Source organism: Kogia breviceps, chromosome 13 (assembly GCF_026419965.1).
Source record: "Kogia breviceps isolate mKogBre1 chromosome 13, mKogBre1 haplotype 1, whole genome shotgun sequence".
Taxonomy (NCBI): domain Eukaryota; kingdom Metazoa; phylum Chordata; class Mammalia; order Artiodactyla; family Physeteridae; genus Kogia; species Kogia breviceps.
Genome location: NC_081322.1, coordinates 84454992 through 84474135, shown reverse-complemented (window position 1 = coordinate 84474135; position 19144 = coordinate 84454992). Strand labels below are relative to the sequence as shown.

The 19144-nt window shown below is 43.5% G+C and overlaps 1 protein-coding gene across 2 annotated transcripts in view; it reads left to right on the top strand.

The window, feature by feature from the left end:
* SLC22A2 (solute carrier family 22 member 2) overlaps positions 1-18857 on the top strand; it is a 28281-nt gene extending 9424 nt beyond the window's left edge. Inside the window, exons 4-12 of one of the 2 annotated variants that reach the window (XM_067011452.1) lie at positions 2066-2234; positions 4080-4194; positions 5714-5820; positions 7553-7767; positions 8412-8520; positions 9534-9646; positions 10718-10817; positions 14107-14113; positions 17650-17920. In XM_067011452.1, coding sequence (XP_066867553.1) covers positions 2066-2234; positions 4080-4194; positions 5714-5820; positions 7553-7767; positions 8412-8520; positions 9534-9646; positions 10718-10817; positions 14107-14113; positions 17650-17835 — 1121 coding nt within the window. In that variant the 3' untranslated portion in view covers positions 17836-17920. Of the gene's footprint in view, positions 1-2065; positions 2235-4079; positions 4195-5713; positions 5821-7552; positions 7768-8411; positions 8521-9533; positions 9647-10717; positions 10818-14106; positions 14114-17643 lie in introns of both variants that reach the window. The other variant, XM_059083525.2, reaches the window with a different exon arrangement.
* The last annotated feature ends 287 nt before the right edge of the window (positions 18858-19144 follow it).

The window sequence follows — 19144 nt, the reverse complement described above, 5'->3', positions numbered from 1 at the left end:
CTAGAAAGAAAACAATGAAGCAGGAATGAGAGTAAACATCATGCCATCCAAACTCTTATATAACTCTTCAGGAATTTTTGTTTTCTGTGCCCTGGGGTGTACCATAGAGGGGAAATCTAGCCTACCAGGCTTTACAGAGAGAAAGTTCACTGATGAGAATATATTAGATTTATAAGGGGCTTTATTAATTTGAGCACATCCATTCTAGCAAAGCACAGCTATCCTCAATGTATATGCAAGGAAACCAAGGATAGAAGCACTGTGGCCAATCTCGGTTCCTCAGCGAGTCATTTGTAGGACCAGGAATATCATTTACATCCTACTCATTAGGAACCAGGGTTATGCTTAAGCTCTATGGATTTTTAAAAAAATATTTATGTATTATTTGGGGCTGTGTTGGGTCTTTGTTTCTGTGCGAGGGCTTTCTCTAGTTGCAGTGGGTGGGGGCCACTCTTCATCGCGGTGCACGGACCTCTCACTGTCGCGGCCTCTCTTGTTGTGGAGCACAGGCTCCAGACGCGCAGGCTCAGTAGTTGTGGCTCACGGGTCCACTTGCTCCGCGGCATGTGGGATCCTCCCAGACCAGGGCTCGAACCCGTGTCCCCTGCATTCGCAGGCAGATTCTCAACCACTGCGCCACCAGGGAAGCCCAAAGCTCCATGGATTTTAAGAGAATATTTGAATTATAACAGCAGAGCATCTGTAAAAATAATATTAAGGAGAATTACCACCATAATTAGATCTTGGGAATTCACTCCATCATTGCTTGCCCTTCTGCTACATTCAAAGAGCATCCACACAAAGGGAAATGGACACTGAAATTAAAATAATATTAATCAATCTTTCATTTTGCACAGGAGAACTAGAATATGTGTGCTTAAAATTTGACCCAGTAGAGTTAATTTGGGGGATTCTGCGAGATGAAGAGGAGATGGTGCCTGACACCCTCAGATGCCTGTCATGGTGGTCACGTGATCTATGTCTGGGCAACAAAGGAATTAATATACGCAGTTATTCTATGAGAAATTTGGTTTCTCATGCACGTGACATGTAGAAATATGTAGAATTTGAATTTAAATTTCATCCTTCTCCCATTAATTTCTTCTCCAGTCCCTCTGGATGTCCTTAAGATGCACCTGTCATTCACCCTCTTTCTACCTGCTACCCCAAGACCTCATCCATGACCCCATCCACTTTGAAAGACAGACATTTCTATTTATTAAGCATGTACATAATTTTGTCTGTCTTTTTAAAATGCTGTTGGATACTTCACAGTGATTTATAGGAATAATTTTAGAGTGCACTTCTATTTGGTTTACAAACAGTTGAAGTCTTTAACACGATTACCAAACATTTAAAGCAAAACTCTGTGGTTCATGGGATATCTAGAATCTCAATTCTAGAATGTCTGTAATACAAAAATGACTATTTCTTAAATCCATGTACCACAGACTGCATACTTCGGTCATGCTGTAGTCATGGGATTGGATAAGGCTGATGATTATACCATGTGCAGTGTCATGCTCATACACCAGCTCTTGGAAAATAAAAAGCCTGATTCATAGTGTTTTCCAATTTCTAAGTTGTAAATACTCCCACCATGACTGCTTTTAAGCTACCAACGGGTTAAAAACCGGCTTGCAAAATTCCTGAAAATTTAAAAATCAGTTCTTGCAAGCCAGTACTAGCCGACTCCAGTCAGCTTGGAACCCCACCACCAGGTTTCCAAGCCATTTAAACACATTAACAGGATTGCCAAGAAAATGTTTAACTCATGTAAGAGGACAAGTTATATTGAGCTGTTCATTTACGTGAAAATCATCTATGCTCTAAAGTCAATGTTTACCCCATGTAATGTGGGGTTATAAGATTTTACATTAATTAACACAACAGCAGTAATCATAACAAAATAGGTCCCAAAGAACATTTAAAAGTTTTCAGACAGCTGTATGGAAAATTCTGGAACTTGGGCTACTTTTTGAGTTGGCATTCTAGTTTCCCCACAGTTCGACAGCCAACTCACTGTTGTACTGACTTGCGTTGACCGTTTGGGTTCTCTCTGCAGTTACAGAATTTGTTGGGCTAAGCTACCGGAGAACAGTGGGGATTTTTTACCAAGTGGCTTTTACGGTTGGGCTCCTGGTGCTTGCTGGGGTGGCATACGCACTTCCGCACTGGAGGTGGCTGCAGTTCACAGTGACTCTGCCCAACTTCTGCTTCTTGCTCTATTACTGGTAAGTCCATGTGGAACCAAGAGGAGATAGACTGAAATATTTTATTTATCTAAAAAGACTGTCTTCCCCAATACACACCATCCTTCCAACCTAAGATATCCTTCACTCTTCTGTTTCACAGGAAACCCAGGTCCATGTTTCAGGGATAAAAATCATAAGCTTTAACCTGTCTTCCCCTCTGGAAATCAGATGTTCTTTCACTTTGAACTTAAGAGTTTTATGACTTGGATCTCACATTTTTCAACTTATTTTTGTGGTGTTTAAAGTAGCTTCCAGTAGCCATGATACCCTTTAAAGAGACTGACAATATTACTGTTCTTATTCTGCCCCTCCTCAGAAGAAACTTCAGGATAGAGAAGGGGAATTATGGCACTTTTGTCACCACTTCCCATACCATGCCAAAAGCAGACATCCCCAATCAATCACAGCAGTCTTTATCCCAGATAAGGCCAACACGGCACCCCAGAGAGACCATACCAATCAATCAGAGTTAACAGGACAAGTGAAATATGTTTGTCACCCCTGCCCAAGGGAAACATGGAAAACAGTGAAAACAGAAGAAACTATCAGAAACTCCTAATACAAGGTTACCTGAGATAAAGCAAGAGGGATGCTAGATTATCAACCAAATCTTTCTCCTATGAAAAAACCCGCTTATTTAGCTCCTGGACATATCTACCTGTTCCTCCCATAGCTGTCTTGTCTAAGAATTAAACATCTCAACCCTTCCCAGGAAGCCTATTTCTCCTCCAAAAGCCAGTAAAACCCTGAGAGTGATCCTTGGTTTCATCCCTATATCCTTTCTACCCCCTTTATATCTCTGAAACCATCCCCCTTTTCCCCTGTTCTCATTAGGAATCCATTATGTCTTGCCTGGATTTCTGGGTAGACTCATAACTGGTCTCTTTGGCATCAGCTTTCCCATCCTCTAACCCATGTTTCACGCCGCATTGTAAAAATCCAGGCCCACCCCGTTACTCTCCTGCTTAAACCTCTTTCAGTAGTTTGATTCCCTTCAGAATAAAGACCTAATGCTTTAGCATGACAGAGAAGGCCCACCTATTATCCAAGTTCTGACTATTTCTGAAGCACTTCTTGCCACTTTCACTCAATAGAGTCAAATTTAATTTTCTTAACAATTCTACAAGCTCCACAGAAGAGTAGAAAATAGGTATTTGGGGTGTTTTGTTTTCTTCAGATAAATATTCAGAAGTGGAATTTCTGGATCCTACAGTATTTCTAATTTTTTTGAAGGAACCTCCATACTGTTCTCCACAGTGGCCGCACCATTTACATTCCCACCAATAGTGGGAATTCCTGGTGGGAATCCAGCAGGATTCCCTTTTCTCTACATCCTTGCCAACACTTATTTCTTGTCTTTTTGATAACAGCCATTCTGACAGGGGTGAGGTGATACCTCACTGTAGTTTTGATTTGCTTTTCCCTGGTGATTAGTGATGTTGAGCAGCTTTTCATGCAGTTGTTGGCCATCCGTTTGTCTTCTTTGGAACAATGTCTATTCAGATACTCTGCCCATTTGTAAATTGAATTGCTTGGTTTTCTGCTATTGGATTGCATGAGTTCTTTATATATGTTGGATATTAACCCACTATCAGATACACGGTTTGCAAATATTCTCTCCCATTCAGTAGGCTGCTTTTTCATTTTGTTGATGGTTCTCTTTGCTGTGTAGCCCCTGCACACTTTTATTTCCTTTGTAGATCCAACCAAACCTCACTGTGTAAGATCCCTCACAGAAATCTGCTTATGACCCCTGGGGGTAGGTGTTCAGTAAGATTTTCCCCTCCACTTAACAGCACTGATGACACTTTTTCTGTGCCCTAGGTGTGTACCCGAGTCTCCTAGGTGGCTGATCTCCCAGAACAAAGATGCTAAAGCCATGAAAGTCATTAAGCACATAGCAAAGAAAAATGGAAAATCTCTGCCTGCCTCTCTTCAGGTGAGCCAGCAGCTGAACTATCAAATCAGGGAACAGTGAAAGGGAAGATTTGGGAAAACCGTGCATTGTCTCAAAGGAGGTGGCAAAAGAGGCCCACCCACCGTGTGCAGCAGGATTATTTCTGTTGTACTAAGATTTGTGGTTCCCTGGTAGAATATTTTAAGCAGATGGAAAACATAAAACTAAAGGAAGCCAAAAGTCTTTTAAAAGTCAAATGAGGAGCTTCTATCTAGTTCACCTCTCGGCCATGTTGCCCCATAGGCCCCGGTACTCGAAGTCTTGTTTGCCTGTGTGTTCATCAACATCCTCAGGGAGGGAGGTTTTCCCCAGAGGGAAGATTCTTCAAACACAAATAATTTCTTAGAATTTTTAAAATTTTGGATAGAAATATTTTAAGCAACCCCTGCCTTCCTGAATAGAACAAATTACTGAAGTGTTCATTTTCTCTGCATTTAGTGTTTTGCCTTTAGCGGATCTCATCACCTTTAATTTAAACCTTTTCATCTGACAAGGCTTGGAAATGAGAATATCAAGCTTATTAGGAATTTATAGTGAAATAAGAGTAAGTCATTTCTGATGAGGCTCTAAGATGAGTGACCTGTAAGAATTTGAGATTGACGTGGCATTTAGAGTGAGGATTTGGGGGCTCAGAGCTCTTTTTTCTTCATTTCCTCTCTGGTTTCTGGGTGTTTGGAATATGTATTTTTTCCCAAGAATGACAGGCATAGCACCGATTCTTGGATTTCACATCCTCTCAGAAACTGGCCAGGGCATAAGGCACATGTGGGTCACTGTCTGGCTCCAGGTCAGAGTTCACGTGACGGTGGTAAGTCTGGTCACTGCTGGTCTCCTGGAGACTTCTTCCCCTCGTTCCTGGGTCTTTCATACAACATCACGTGTTACTCCAGGAAGGAGACAGAGGGGAGTGGGTCTCACAAGGGTTCCTGAACCCTGGAGATGAAATGTCCCCTCCACCACCTACTGTGTCATCTAGAGTAGGCTTTCTCAATTCTGTGCACAGGATCACCTGGGGACCTTGTGAACATGCAGATTCGGGTTCCATCTGTCTGGGCTGGGGCCTGAGATCTTTCATTCTACCAAGCGCCAGGCGATTCTGTCGCTGGACTGAGAGCCAGGGTCCCAGATCACTCTCCTGACCTTTGGGCCACACACCGGTCCAGGTGTGCAGAGAGGGCGTGTCAATGCCCTCAGCCCTCAGGGCCACTGGGCTGGGCCTTTATTTCACCCCACCCGCTTTACCGCTTTACCAGCCGTATCCTTTTATATACGTGCATGAGTCACCTCGGTTCTCTGTAGCCCAGCTTCCTCTTCTGTGAAATGGGGTGAAAAACGTAGACCTAACTTGTAGGGTAGTTGTAATGATTAAACAAGCTAACGTGTGCGAAGGGCTTAGCTAGTCCTGGGCGCATTAAAAACACTCAGCGAGTGTAAGGCATTATATCCCCTGGGACGCCATCATGAAATGTACCAAAGCTGTTCCTATTTTTTCTATTCTTAGAGCCTCGGATCTGATGAGGAAGTTGGCGAGAAGTTGAATCCTTCGTTTCTTGACTTGGTCAGAACCCCTCAGATAAGGAAACACACTTTGATCTTGATGTACAACTGGTAAAGATTATTTTTCACTTTAAAATCCCTCCACATTCTTTTAATCTGAATCATCCACATAAAGGGAGCGACCAAGAAGAGTACCTTCAAAACATAGCCTGGGTCCAGTTAGCATCAACAGTGGATTGCAAGTAGGCTCATTTATAGGTGGTTTTCCTGAAATCATTTTTCTCAGGCAGATGTTGAAATCAGCTTACAGTCCCAATGCATAGATCACTACATTCTCAACCTTGGCTTTCCCTTAAGAATCACCTGGGAGATGGTAAAAGGCCAAGGCCAGACCCCTCCCTGACAAGGATATGGATTTAATTGGTGGAGGGAAGGGCCCAGGAACCAATACTTTCAAAATCCTCCAGGTGATTCTAATATATAGCCAAGCTGAGAACTACTGGTATAGATTAATTTTTTTCAGTTGAAGTATAATTGATTTATAATATCATGTTAGTTTCAGGTGTACAGCACAGCAATTCAGTTATATATGTGTGTATATACATACATGTACATGTGTATATTCTTCTTCAGATTCTCTTCCCTTATAGGTTATTACAAAATATTGAGTACAGTTCCCTGTGCTGTACAGTAGGTCCTTGTGGTATAGATTAATTGATGATGAGTGTACATCTCTCCTGATTGTACAAGGCCTTTTATTTTTCTTTTCTACCTGGAGAAAATAAATAAGTAAACTTCCCGAACAAGAATAAACCACAGGAAGAGATGAACCGGTTTGCGGGGCAGAAATAGAGACACAGGTGTAGAGAACAAATGTATGGATATCAAGGGGGGGAATGTGGCGGGGGGTGGGGGGGGTGGTGTGACGAATTGGGAGATTGGGATTGACATCTATACACTAATATGTATAAAATGGATAACTAGTACGAACCTGCTGTATAAAAAAATAAAACAAAATTCAAAAATTAAAAGAAAAAAGAATAAACCACAGGAATAATCCACTGGCTCCACAGTCCAATCGCAAGGCTGACCGTCCTCACCGGCTGCAGGCTGCTCCAGAGCGCTGTGCTGCGGGCCCTGCAGCAGCCTCCTTCGCCGCAGCGTGCTTCCGTTCACCGGGCGGCATCCCTGGGGCGACTCACGTCAGCCAAAGAAAGCTTCACGGTCACTGACAAGAGCAAAGCTCATCAGGAATTAATGTAGCAACCTTCACAATATTGCACGTGAAATGCACCAGGGAAATCTGGCTGCGGTATCCTTTCTTTTTCTGCGTAATTGTGATTCTTGCTGACCAACCTCATATTTTCCATTACGGACAATGAACATTTTTAGTCAACAAAACTAGATCAAAACATCGCTGTATCACGTCAGAAGATAAATCATCAAAAGTGGGCCTGTACCCATTTGGGCATTCGGTACCCATTTGGTCTCCTGGGTTCCTAATATTTGGGTTAACAAGTAGTCAATCCTTGTGATTTCGGCTGCATTAGAAGACCACAAAGAGAAAAATAATTGACAACCATTAATAGCTTGATACAGTTCACTAAATAAATCACTCTAGTAAGACATTTCTTCTTGCCTTTGGTCAAGGAATGTTAGCCTAATTCTCCCCCTTTCCTGGTTCGGGGGTCACAGCCAGCGCCCGCGGTGGGTCAGATGGTGTTAAAGCCACGGAACAGAAGGGAAAGCAATCATAAGAGGACGAAAAAAGGTGACCTGCAATCAACCTTTCGGTGACTTGCTCCTGGTGCCTGGCTTGACCTGAGCTCTCCTCTTTGCTCAGGTTCACGAGCTCCGTCCTCTACCAGGGCCTCATCATGCACACGGGCCTCGCCGGGAGCGACCTCTACCTGGACTTCCTCCACTCCGCCCTGGTCGAATTTCCCGCGGCTTTCATCATCCTCGCCACCATTGACCGCATAGGCCGCCGTCGTCCATGGGCTGCATCAAATATGGTGGCAGGGGCAGCCTGTTTAGCCGCGGTTTTTATCCCCGAGGGTAAGTGTCAGGCCAAGCCGGGGTCTCGTCTTCCAAGGCCCTGAGAAGAGGGGGTATTATTGACCTTTGAGAGAAAGGTCATGTCCTTTAACATCCAAATCCATTTGGAAAGAATGAACAAAATATCTGGGACCCTCCCGAGTGAACCCATATGGCAACTCTGCCTTTAAGAACAGTGGCACCCAGCGGTTGCCTGATGTAATATAATAACACCCAATGCTTCTCTGATGTAATATAACAAGAGAGACTAGGAGGACCCCTGCCACGGGCCATCGAGCTGGCCCACAGCAGGGGTTAGAAGACCACAAAGAGAAAACTGCTATTTTTTTTGGGGGGGGGGGTGAATGCTATTTCTTTTGGGTGACTTCTATAGACTAAAGTTGGTGCAACTTTGGAAGCTGGTGTAATTGTGTTGTCATTAATGACTGGGGTCTAAAGTGAAGAGAGTATCAGAATTGTGTCTGAGGCTAAAATGAACAGACATGGGGAATTTTGCTGAATTGTCCTGAGTCTATAGAAGAACCGATTGTGCGTTCTCGCCCCATGCTGGAGGGTGCACTTTCTCCTTGCAGACGCCCCGGGGGCGCTGTTGGGAGGCCAGGGAGTGAGCGCGGCATGTGTCAGCGGTGTGTTTTCCCCTTCAGACCTACGCTGGCTAAGAGTTACCGCCGCGTGCTTGGGTAGGATGGGGATTACGATGGCCTATGAAATGGTCTGCCTGGTCAACGCGGAGCTGTACCCCACATGCATCAGGTGAGCACATTTCCTTCAGCATGAAGAGAGCAGCTGGGCCATTTGTGTACTGCTGAGAACGACCACAGCTGCCGGCCGAGGACACCGTACTTTTTTCTTCGATTTATTTTATTGAAGTACGGTTGATTTACAATGTTGTGTTCATTTCTGCTGTACAACAAAGTGATTCAGTCATTATATTTATATATATATATATATATACATATACATATATACATACACACATTCTTTTTCATATTCTTTTCCTTTATGGTTTATCACAGGATATTGAATCTAGTTCCCTGTGTCCCTGTGCTCTACAGTAGGACCTTGTTGTTTATCCATCCTATCTATACTAGCTTGCATCTGCTAATCCCAAACTCCCAATCAAGCCCTCTCCTGCCACCCCCTCCCCCTTGGCAACTACAAGTCTGTTCTCTATGTCTGTGAGTCTTTTTCTGTTTTGTAGATAGGTTGATTTGTGTCATATTTTAGACTTCACGTATATAAGTGGTATCATGTGGTATTTATCTTCCTCTTTCTGACTTACTTAGTATGATCATCTCTAGGGAGGACAGCTTACCTTTCAAAATGCAGGGTAAGAGAGGTTGAGGCCATTTCAAGGCAGTACGCAGGTCACACCTCACACTTACAGGGTAGGGTAGAACACAGAAACCATGCGGTGAGAACAGAAGCTATTGAACTGCCAGAGACGGATGACCAAATGTCAACATGAGGGAGAGTAGCCCAAGCAAGACCACAGGACAGAGCGGGGGAGACAGTGATGAAAGGAAAAACTGAAAATTGTCCCCAACACCATTGAAAAATCTTCAAGAAGGTTAATATAAAACAAGTACAACAGAATATGAATGGAATTATGTACCATGTATCATTTATGTGCATTGACACTAACATGTACACTTTCAGTTCACACACACGTTTTAATGATTTGGGGAAGTATTTATCTGGGGGGTGTGGGAGACAACCACTGTCCTTTGATAAGTCAAAGGATGCATCAGTGTCCTGTGTTTCAGGAACCTTGGGGTCCTCGTCTGCTCTTCCATGTGTGACGTCGGGGGCATCATCACGCCGTTCCTGGTCTACCGGCTCACCAGCATCTGGCATGAGCTTCCACTGGTGGTTTTTGGTAAGAAATCCTCAGAGATGTCTTTGAATGAAAACCTATTTTTAAGAGGCCTCCACGTTTCTACCTCAAAACAAGTGCTATGGGCTTCCCTGGTGGCGCAGTAGTTGAGAGTCCGCTTGCCAATGCAGGGGACACGGGTTCATGCCCCGGTCCGGGAAGATCCCACATGCTGCGGCGTGGCTGGGCCCGTGGGCCGTGGCCCACACTGGAGGCCCGTATATCTGCCAGTTTTAAGCGGGCAAAAAGTGGAGTCCAGAAGGCATTTTTTGAAACCCCCCAGCTAGTGAAGAACATATACACCCTACTTCCTGCATTCAATGGTGGAAAAGCATATAAAGATGTAACCTTAAATCCTAAAATCTTAATGGGAATTTAGAGAAACAAAAACACCAACATCTGCAAAAAATTACAGCTGGAGACAAAGGAAAAAAGGAATAAGAGAAATTTATCCAATACCTGAATCAGAACAGAAAGCCCTAGATATCTGAAAAAGACTATATATATATATAACTGAATCACTTTACTGTACACCTGAAACTAACACAACATTGTACATCAACTATACTTCAATTAAAAAAATAAAAAGCAAAAATAAATAAATAAAAATCCAATAAAAGGCCTGGCTATACTATTTAATGCTGTTATGAAATAATACGTGATTCATTAGTTTTATTTGCTAGTCATGATCCAAGTTTCTGACTCATTTTCGTTACTGAGTGCTTTATATTGGCAGAGCTATATTCTTTCTTTTCTTAGCGTTGGTTCTTTTTCAGAGTTATTTTCTGACTCCAAAGTATCTTAATATCATGGCAATGTCCTCTAGCCTAGAATAACCTTGACTCAAAATGTTAAGTATTTCATTTCCCTATAAGGAATTGTAATCCAGCGGACTTGGGAATGGGCAAAACATTTATGAGGGCGAATAGGGCAGCCAGAGATAGCAAAGGATTCTGTAAGTATAGGAAATCAGCAAAAAAAAAACCAAACTTTTTTTTGAGAAATAAGGAGAGCTTTAATTATAGAGCCAGCATGGTTCAGTTCTGAATGTGATTTGCGTCTGTTGGTTTTCAGCTGTAGTTGGCCTGATTGCTGGAGGACTGGTGTTATTGCTCCCAGAGACCAAAGGGAAGACTTTGCCTGAGACCATTGAAGAAGCTGAAAACATGCAGAGGTAGGGAACTAGGATTCCTAAATGAACTATTCAATGCACGCTTTGGGAAAACTCTGGAGCCAGTTGTAAAGAAAGGTGAGATTGAATCTATACCTCACACCATACACTGTTATCAATTCAAATGAAATCAGAGACTAAAATGCACCAAAAAGGAAACACTAAAAGAATGAAGATACTATGGGAGAATACCTTTAACCTTTCATAGTGAGGAAGGTCTTTAAAATTTGACCACAAACATCCAGGACCCATTAAAAAAAGTTTGCCTTCATAAAAATTTAAAATTCTATGTTGAAAAACTACTATAAACTTAAAAAAAATAGCAAACTTAGAGAAAATGTTCATGCCTTCATAAAGGGCTAATTTTCCGAATATATAAAGGGGTCTAACAAATCCGTAAGAACAACCCCTCAACAGAAAAAATGGGCAAAGGACTTGAACAGACAATTTAGTGAAAGAAAGAATAAAACAGTTCCAAAATATATTAACATATCCCAAATCTCTTTCATAATAAGATAAGTGCAAAGTAACACTGCAGTAATGGCCACTGGGATTGTTAAAGATCAGACTGCTTGGTGACATACAGGTGACCCTTAAACATGCAGGGTTAGGGGTTCCAACACCCTGTGCAGTCAAAATCCACACGTAACTGTCAACTCCCCCAAACCTTAACTGCTAATAACCTGCTGTTGACCAGAAGCTTATGGATAACATAAATAGTTGATCAACACATATTTTGTATGTTATATGTATTACATACTGTATTCTTACAATAAAGTAAGCTAGAGAAATGAAAATATTATGAAGAAAATCAAAAGGAAGAGAAAATACATTTACAGTGCTATACTGTATTTATCGATACTGTAAGCTTACATCGTCTGTTTATAGACAAATTGTCAGTACCTACATTAACATTGTCTTATATGATACAAAACACTGTAGGTGTTATATGTATTACTAACACTAGACATCAAAAATGAAAAGATAATGTAAAAAAGAAGTCCATATTTATTAACAGGTAGAGTGACTCAAGCATTGAAAATGAAGAAGCAGCAATATGATTGCTTTATGGTCGCCTAGTGTAATTGATAATACAGTTGCTTCATGGCAGCTTAGCCTATACACTAATGAATGAATTGATATAAAATGTTGATGTCATACAGTATTACAGTCATATTCATAATACAGTATTGAAAACATTGTTACATTTTTTAAAACACCACTTTCCTGTGATGATAGGCTGATACGCAGTTTCTCCAATATGAGTGAGAAAGGCATATTGTACGATAATGTAATTCTTTGAAACCAAAATTATAAAACAGAAAATGAACACTTTAATTTTATATTAAATATCACTCACCTTATGCCTATGTAAGGATAGACTAATGCCTACATATACTTTATGCGTTCATGACATGCTTAACTTTGTCTTAATTTTTTCAATATTTCTAGGCTACATGGTTCATCTGGGAGTTTTTTCAAATCATCACAAAATGCCAAAACATTTTCCAATATATTTATTGAAAGTGGACCCCATAAGCGGAGCCGTGCAGTTCAAACTCGTGTTGTTCAAGGGTCAGCTGTACAATGTTGGGAAAGGATGTGGGGAAATAGGCAGTGTCCTACGTTGCCAGTAGGAGTCAGATTTAAAAACTCTATGATGGGCAATATAACAAAAGTATCAAAATTACAAATGTGCTTATCTTTCTACCTAGCACTTCCACACCTCTAGGAATTTACATGTGCAAAATGGTGTACGTACAGGATTATTCATTTAAGCAATATTTTTTATGTAATGAAAGATTGGGAACTTTCAATGCCCATCGATTGGGAGACCAGTTGGATAAATTATGGTATGTTGTTCAATAAAATACTCCCGGGCTTCCCTGGTGGCACAGTGGTTGAGAATCCGCCTGCCGATGCAGGAGACACGGGTTCGTGCCCCGGTTCGGGAAGATCCCACGTGCCGCGGAGCGGCTGGGCCCGTGAGCCATGGCCGCTGAGCCTGTGCGTCCGGATCCTGTGCTCCTCAACGGGAGAGGCCACAACAGTGAGAGGCCCGCATACCGCAAAAAAAAAAATAAATAAAAATAAAAAATAAAATACTCCCTAGTCATCAAGAAGAATGAGACAGCTTGATATACACTGATAAGGAAATCCTCCTAGGGGTATTATTAATGAAAAAAAAGTAGAACATAAAAAAGTATAGAGTGTATCATTTGTGTACAAAGAGCAAAAAACATATATATTAAATATATATACAATTTACTTGTATCTCTGGAAGAATATGCATAACATTGATTGTTTCTGGAATAGGGAGGCTACGGGATATCAGTAGGAGGGAGACGTTTCAGTGTATTACTTTTTGTACTTTCTGAATACATATAAATCTATTTAAAAAGTAACCTTAAAAAATCTAAATAAAGAGGGTCACACATGACACATTCCCCATAAATTTGTTTATGTGATATGCTTAGATATGACCGTTTATTTTAACCATATTCCATTTTTGGCACCATGAACTGAACTGAACTGTATCCATGCTACAAACCCTTCACATTTCGCATATTAAGCACTTGGGAAAGGTCACAGCAGAAGAATCACAGTGGTCTGAGGCTTTCCCTAGAACTTGGAAGAGGCTTTGAATTCAGCCAGACGTCACTCACTGGAAGCCCACACGATACAAGGGTCTCAAGAGCTTTGCTTGGCCCCCATATTCTTTAAAGTGGGAAATCCACATAAACTGAATTTCCAGGATCGTTTTTTTAAAACTCAGAGAATTGGGTAGCACTGAACAGCCATTTCCTCCTGTTGACAGTTTGCAGGAGCTGAGTGGTGACGGCTCAGCTTGTAGAAGGGCATGCTTGCTGGCGTCGGCCACAGACCCGCATTCCCTACATCCTGTGCCTCAGACACTTCTGTTTTCCACCGGGCGAGTGTAGACATTTGACTTTGAGATCCTTGACCTTGATCAACCAGGCCCCGTAGACCCCATCTCAGTGCAGCTTTTGCCGGGCACAGGAGTGCCTCCCCTTGAGGACAGAGACTCTACCCCATTTACGGTCCTGTCCCTAGAGGTAAGCACAGAACCTGGCACACACAGAGCAGGAGCTCACCAAATACGTGTGGAATAAATGGAGAGCTCCTTCTACAGCATCCCTAAGTGACGTTCCCCCAGGCTTTTCCCAGCCAGCTCCGGTGTCAGGAAGTCAGTAACATGTGATGGCAAGGAACGGGCCAGGTCTGATGCTGAAACCCGGCCTCTGTGCACCGACACCAAACTGAATCTCAGAGACAGAGTTCTGGGTGAAGTAGAAAAGGAGAGCTTTATTGCAGGTGCCAAGCCAGGAGTCCAGGGCAGCTGGTGCTTAAAAGACCTGAATTCCCCGAAGGCTTTCAGGGAAAAGTTTATAAAGACAGGGTGAGGGTGGGGGTTTTATGGGGTGTGTGAGCGGCTCATGGAATGGTATGTCATTCAATAAAAGACTCCAACCATTCTGATTGGTTGATGGTGGTGTAATCGTGAGTCAGCATCATTAGCCTTCCGGTTCCAACCGGTCTGTGGTCTACGTGCTTGTGGGCAGCATAAAGTTAACTTCTTCCCCCTGGCGGGGGTTTCAGCATCTGCAAAACAGCTCAAAGGACACGGCTCAGAATATTATCTATAGTCCTTAGGGAAGAAATAAATGTCCTTGACTTTGGTTACTGGCTAACCAAACTATTATTATTTTTTCTTGCTTGACTGTGTTCCTTTCTTTCTGCATTTTCTCACTTGTCTGATTAAATTTATTCTTTGACTAAAGTTCTTCTACAGACAAAAGGCAGGCAGAGGACATGGGTGGGAGTCTATTCTGGGTCCTGCTGGGTTATAGGTCCTCGCATTTCCTATCATATGGCCTTAACTCCTCTGGGCCTCAATTTTTCTTCTGTAAATGGGGACAACTGTTCCTACTCGTTGGAATTTTGTAATGATTAAATGAGGTGATACATGTAAAGTGCCTGGCCCTTAGTAAATGTCCAGTAACCACCGGGATTATTCATAGAAGTTTTCACAGCTGTTCTATAAAACAGGAAAATATGTACCCAGATGATTTATTGGAAATCAAATTTTTAAATATATGCCGAATGGTTTTTGAGATAGGGAAGTGCAGCTCAGTGATATACACTTACACCTGTACTTGAAAGAGCTTTCCATTTTCATCAGGCTGGTTCAGAATAGGCTAAAGAGATATTTTTAAAGATTATTCACGTTGTTATTTTATATTCTCGCTAATTATGTGATCTACAGATCTTCTGTGAAGATTTGCACTTTCCTATTTTCTGTAGCACATATAACCCAGTTCACCTTTCAAAGATAGAAGACAGACCTGTAAGCCTCGGGGCTTCTTTGTGAGAAGACGGGGGACTGAGGCAGAGGTGGGCAGAGACTCCCCTGCAGAGAAAGGTGAGGAGGGGCAGCCTGCAGGGGGCAGGGGCGGCCAGGAGGGGGCGCCCCACCGCAGTTGGCCCCTGGGGTCAGGCAGGCTCCTAGCTCAGGAAAACCGACCCAGGCAGAGCATCCCAGACACTGAGCGAGAGCGGGGAGAACAGGGAGGGCAGGAGCCCCACTACCACCCAAGTCATTCAGTCCCTGAGCCCATCCAAGGTACAAAGAGAGCCTTCTGGCTTACTAACATACACCTCACTTCACCCCTGCAGCCTGTTTCCTTTTCTGTAGAATGGGGTCACAGCAGCTAACAGGTCCTAAGAGCTTTCACTAGTGCTTTGCAAGCCCTTTTCATGCATCACCTTAGTTAATCCTTGCAACAACCTATGCAATAGGTAGTATTACTAACCGCATTTGACAACAGGAAAAAACAACAGGGCAAGAGAGGTTTGCCCAAAGTCAGTAAGTGACAAAGCAAAGTTCTGGTCCTGGAAGCCCGGGGCCAGGGCTCATGGACATGCCTCACCTCAGAGGGCTGCGTTCACCCAAGGCGCCCGTGCAGAGCTGTGTCCAGCTACCAGTCACTGTGGCCGCTGCTGCTGCTGCTGCTGCTGGTGCTATTGCTGCTGCTGCTGTTGCTGCTGCTGCTGTTGTTGCTGTTGCTGCTGCTGCTGTTGTCGCTGCTGCTGTTGTTGCTGTTGCTGTTGTCGCTGCTGCTGCTGTTGTTGCTGTTGCTGCTGCTGCTGTTTTTGCTGCTGTTGTTGCTGTTGCTGCTGCTGTTGCTGTTGTTGCTGCTGTTGCTGCTGCTGTTGTTGCTGTTGCTGCTGCTGCTGTTTTTGCTGCTGTTGTTGCTGTTGCTGTTGTTGCTGTTGCTGCTGTTGCTGCTGCTGCTGCTGTTGCTGTTGCTGCTGTTGCTGCTGTTGCTGTTGCTGCTGTTGCTGCTGCTGCTGCTGCTGTTGCTGTTGCTGCTGTTGCTGCTGCTGCTGCTGCTGTTGTTGCTGTTGCTGCTGCTGCTGTTTTTGCTGCTGTTGTCGCTGCTGCTGTTGTTGCTGTTGCTGTTGTCGCTGCTGCTGCTGTTGTTGCTGTTGCTGCTGCTGCTGTTTTTGCTGCTGTTGTTGCTGTTGTTGTTGCTGCTGCTGCTGTTTTTGCTGCTGTTGTTGCTGTTGCTGCTGTTGTTGCTGCTGTTGCTGCTGCTGCTGTTGCTGTTGCTGCTGCTACTGTTTTTGCTGCTGTTGTTGCTGTTGCTGTTGTTGTTGCTGCTACTGCTACTGTTGCTGTTGTTGCTGTTGCTGCTGTTGTTGTTGCTGCTGTTGTTGCTGTTGTTGCTGTTGCTGTTGTTGTTGCTGCTGTTGCTGCTGTTGCTGTTGCTGCTGCTGCTGTTGTTGCTGTTGCTGCTGCTGCTGACATGGAGACGCTGGGAGCTCGGCTGGTGAGCATGGGCCCTGCATCTGGAGTCTGAGGGGACCAGTGATTTGGGTGAGCTTCTGCTCCTCTCCCCATCACAGATGGGTCCAGAGGCTGAGGCAAGAGTAAGCCCCTCCGGGTCAGGGGGAGTCAGTGAGGAGCTGGGCCCCAGGAGCAGCCCCACGCCAGATTTCAGTATTATCAACAGAAACACGTCAAGAGGGCTCAGCTGGGAACAGCAAAATGAAGAAAGCAGCATTTCTGCACTGAGTATCAGCCACATCCTGGTGTTCATAAAGACAAGATGACTGAGGGCTTCCCTGGTGGCGCAGTGGTTGAGAATCCGCCTGCCGATGCAGGAGACACGGGTTCGTGCCCTGGTCCGGGAAGATCCCACATGCCGCGGAGCAACTAAGCCCGTGAGCCATGGCCGCTGAGCCTGTGCGTCCGGAGCCTGTGCTCCGCAACGGGAGAGGCCACAACAGTGAGAGGCCCGCATACCGCAAAAAAAAAAAAAAAAAAAAAGACAAGATGACTGAGAAGAGTTGCGATTTGAACAAGTTTCTGAATTGGTTCTTTACTTATTTACTTTGACTGAAAAGTAAATAAACCCTGATAAAAATAATTTCTCAAGTCTTATTTGCAGAACTGATGATAACAGTGTCTATGTTTTGCAGTCATCATCTTTAATTGATAGAAAATTAAATTTAGACATTTACCACGCTCTCTATTATGGAGAGGGGTGAAACACCTTAAATAGGGAACGCAGGCCAGTCCCACTCCTGGGAGAGACTTTTAGGTGTGACTCCATCCACGTTCTCTATTCACCACACTCTGTCCATTTTCCTTTTGAGCATCACCACTGGGACCTCTGCAAGGCTGATCCTGGACAAAGCTTATACTCACTTATTGCTCCATTTATCTATTATCCACTTTATTTTGGTTTTCAGCTCCTCATAATCTCTTTCTCCCCTCTCCATTTTTGTTTTATTATTGCAGACCAAGAAAAAACAAAGAAAAGATGATCTACTTCCAAGTCAAGAAGCTAGACACTCCACTAAACTAAGAAGAGAGAGCTGCTCTGGTTTGCTTCGCTTAAACAAGGCCAGAATCAGAGATTTCCACTCTCATCACAAAGCCCATACAGTTCAATCTTACTTCTCTTTGAATACTGTTAACCTCGATCAATAACCAAATGGAGTTTGCTGTGCTACTGTATAAAGTCTGTCTGTGGGACGAGGTCCCACAATCTTCCCCTGCTTGAACACTTTCAGTGACCCCATCTTACGGAGGCACCCTAAGAGGGGATGCTAGCACTCCACCAGACCAGATATTTCCAAGGTAGATGCTGGAATGTCCCAAGGGGAGAAGTAAAAAGTCTGTCTAGGAAAGAGATAGCTTACACATGAAAAGAATGTCAAGATTTTGTAACTTATATCAGCAGAAATCTGGCTAAGAGTTTAGGAATGAATTGTAATGATACAAGGCCCAGGAGGATGAAACAAAATAATGGATCGGGTCCAATTTATTGACATGAGTGCTTTAAATCAAGATTCTAGATTTAATGTGCTGGCCAGAGCATCTAGCGTTAGCTCCAGCAGTTAGCAGACCCACATGAGAAAAGATGTCAGAGAGTATTTCCATAATTTGAAGTAAGTTGGACTTCTTAGGCAAAAACAGAATCCAAGAGCCATAAAGTGAATGACTGATTGATCAATGTGACTCTACGCAAACAAGGCTAAATTCAATGAGGTTAGCTGTATAACACACACCCCAAAAAGAAATTTAATGGATGAGTGACAGATTTGGGAACATATTTGCCACATATATAAAATATTCAAAGGGCTAATATCCAAAAGAAATAAAGAGCTACTAAAAATCAATATAGAAAAGACAATCCTTTAGACAGACCATTAGAAAAAAATAATGGTCCAAGAATATGAAGTTATTTATAGAAGTGGCATTAAAAAATGGTTAAGTTAGGGACTTCCCTGGTGGTGCACTGGTTAAGAATCTGCCTCTCGGGGCTTCCCTGGTGGCGCAGTGGTTGAGAGTCCGCCTGCCGATGCAGGGGATGTGGGTTCGTGCCCCGGTCCGGGAAGATCCCACATGACGCGGAGCAGCTGGGCCCGTGGGCCATGGCCGCTGAGCCTGCACGTCCGGAGCCTGTGCTCCGCAACGGGAGAGGCCACAACAGTGAGAGGCCCGCATACCGCAAAAAAAAAAAAAAAAAAAAAAAAAAAAAAGAATCCACCTGTCAATGCAGGGGACAAGGGTTTGATCCCTGGTCTGGGAAGATCCCACACGCCGCAGAGCAACTAAGTCCATGTGCCACAACTACTGAGCCTGCCCTCTAGAGACTGCAAGCCACAACTACTGAGCCCACGTGCCACAACTACTGAAGCCCATGCACCTAGAGACCATGCTTCACAACTAGAGAAAGCCCATGTGCAGAGAGGAAGACCCAATGCAACCAAAAATAAATAAATGAATGAATAAA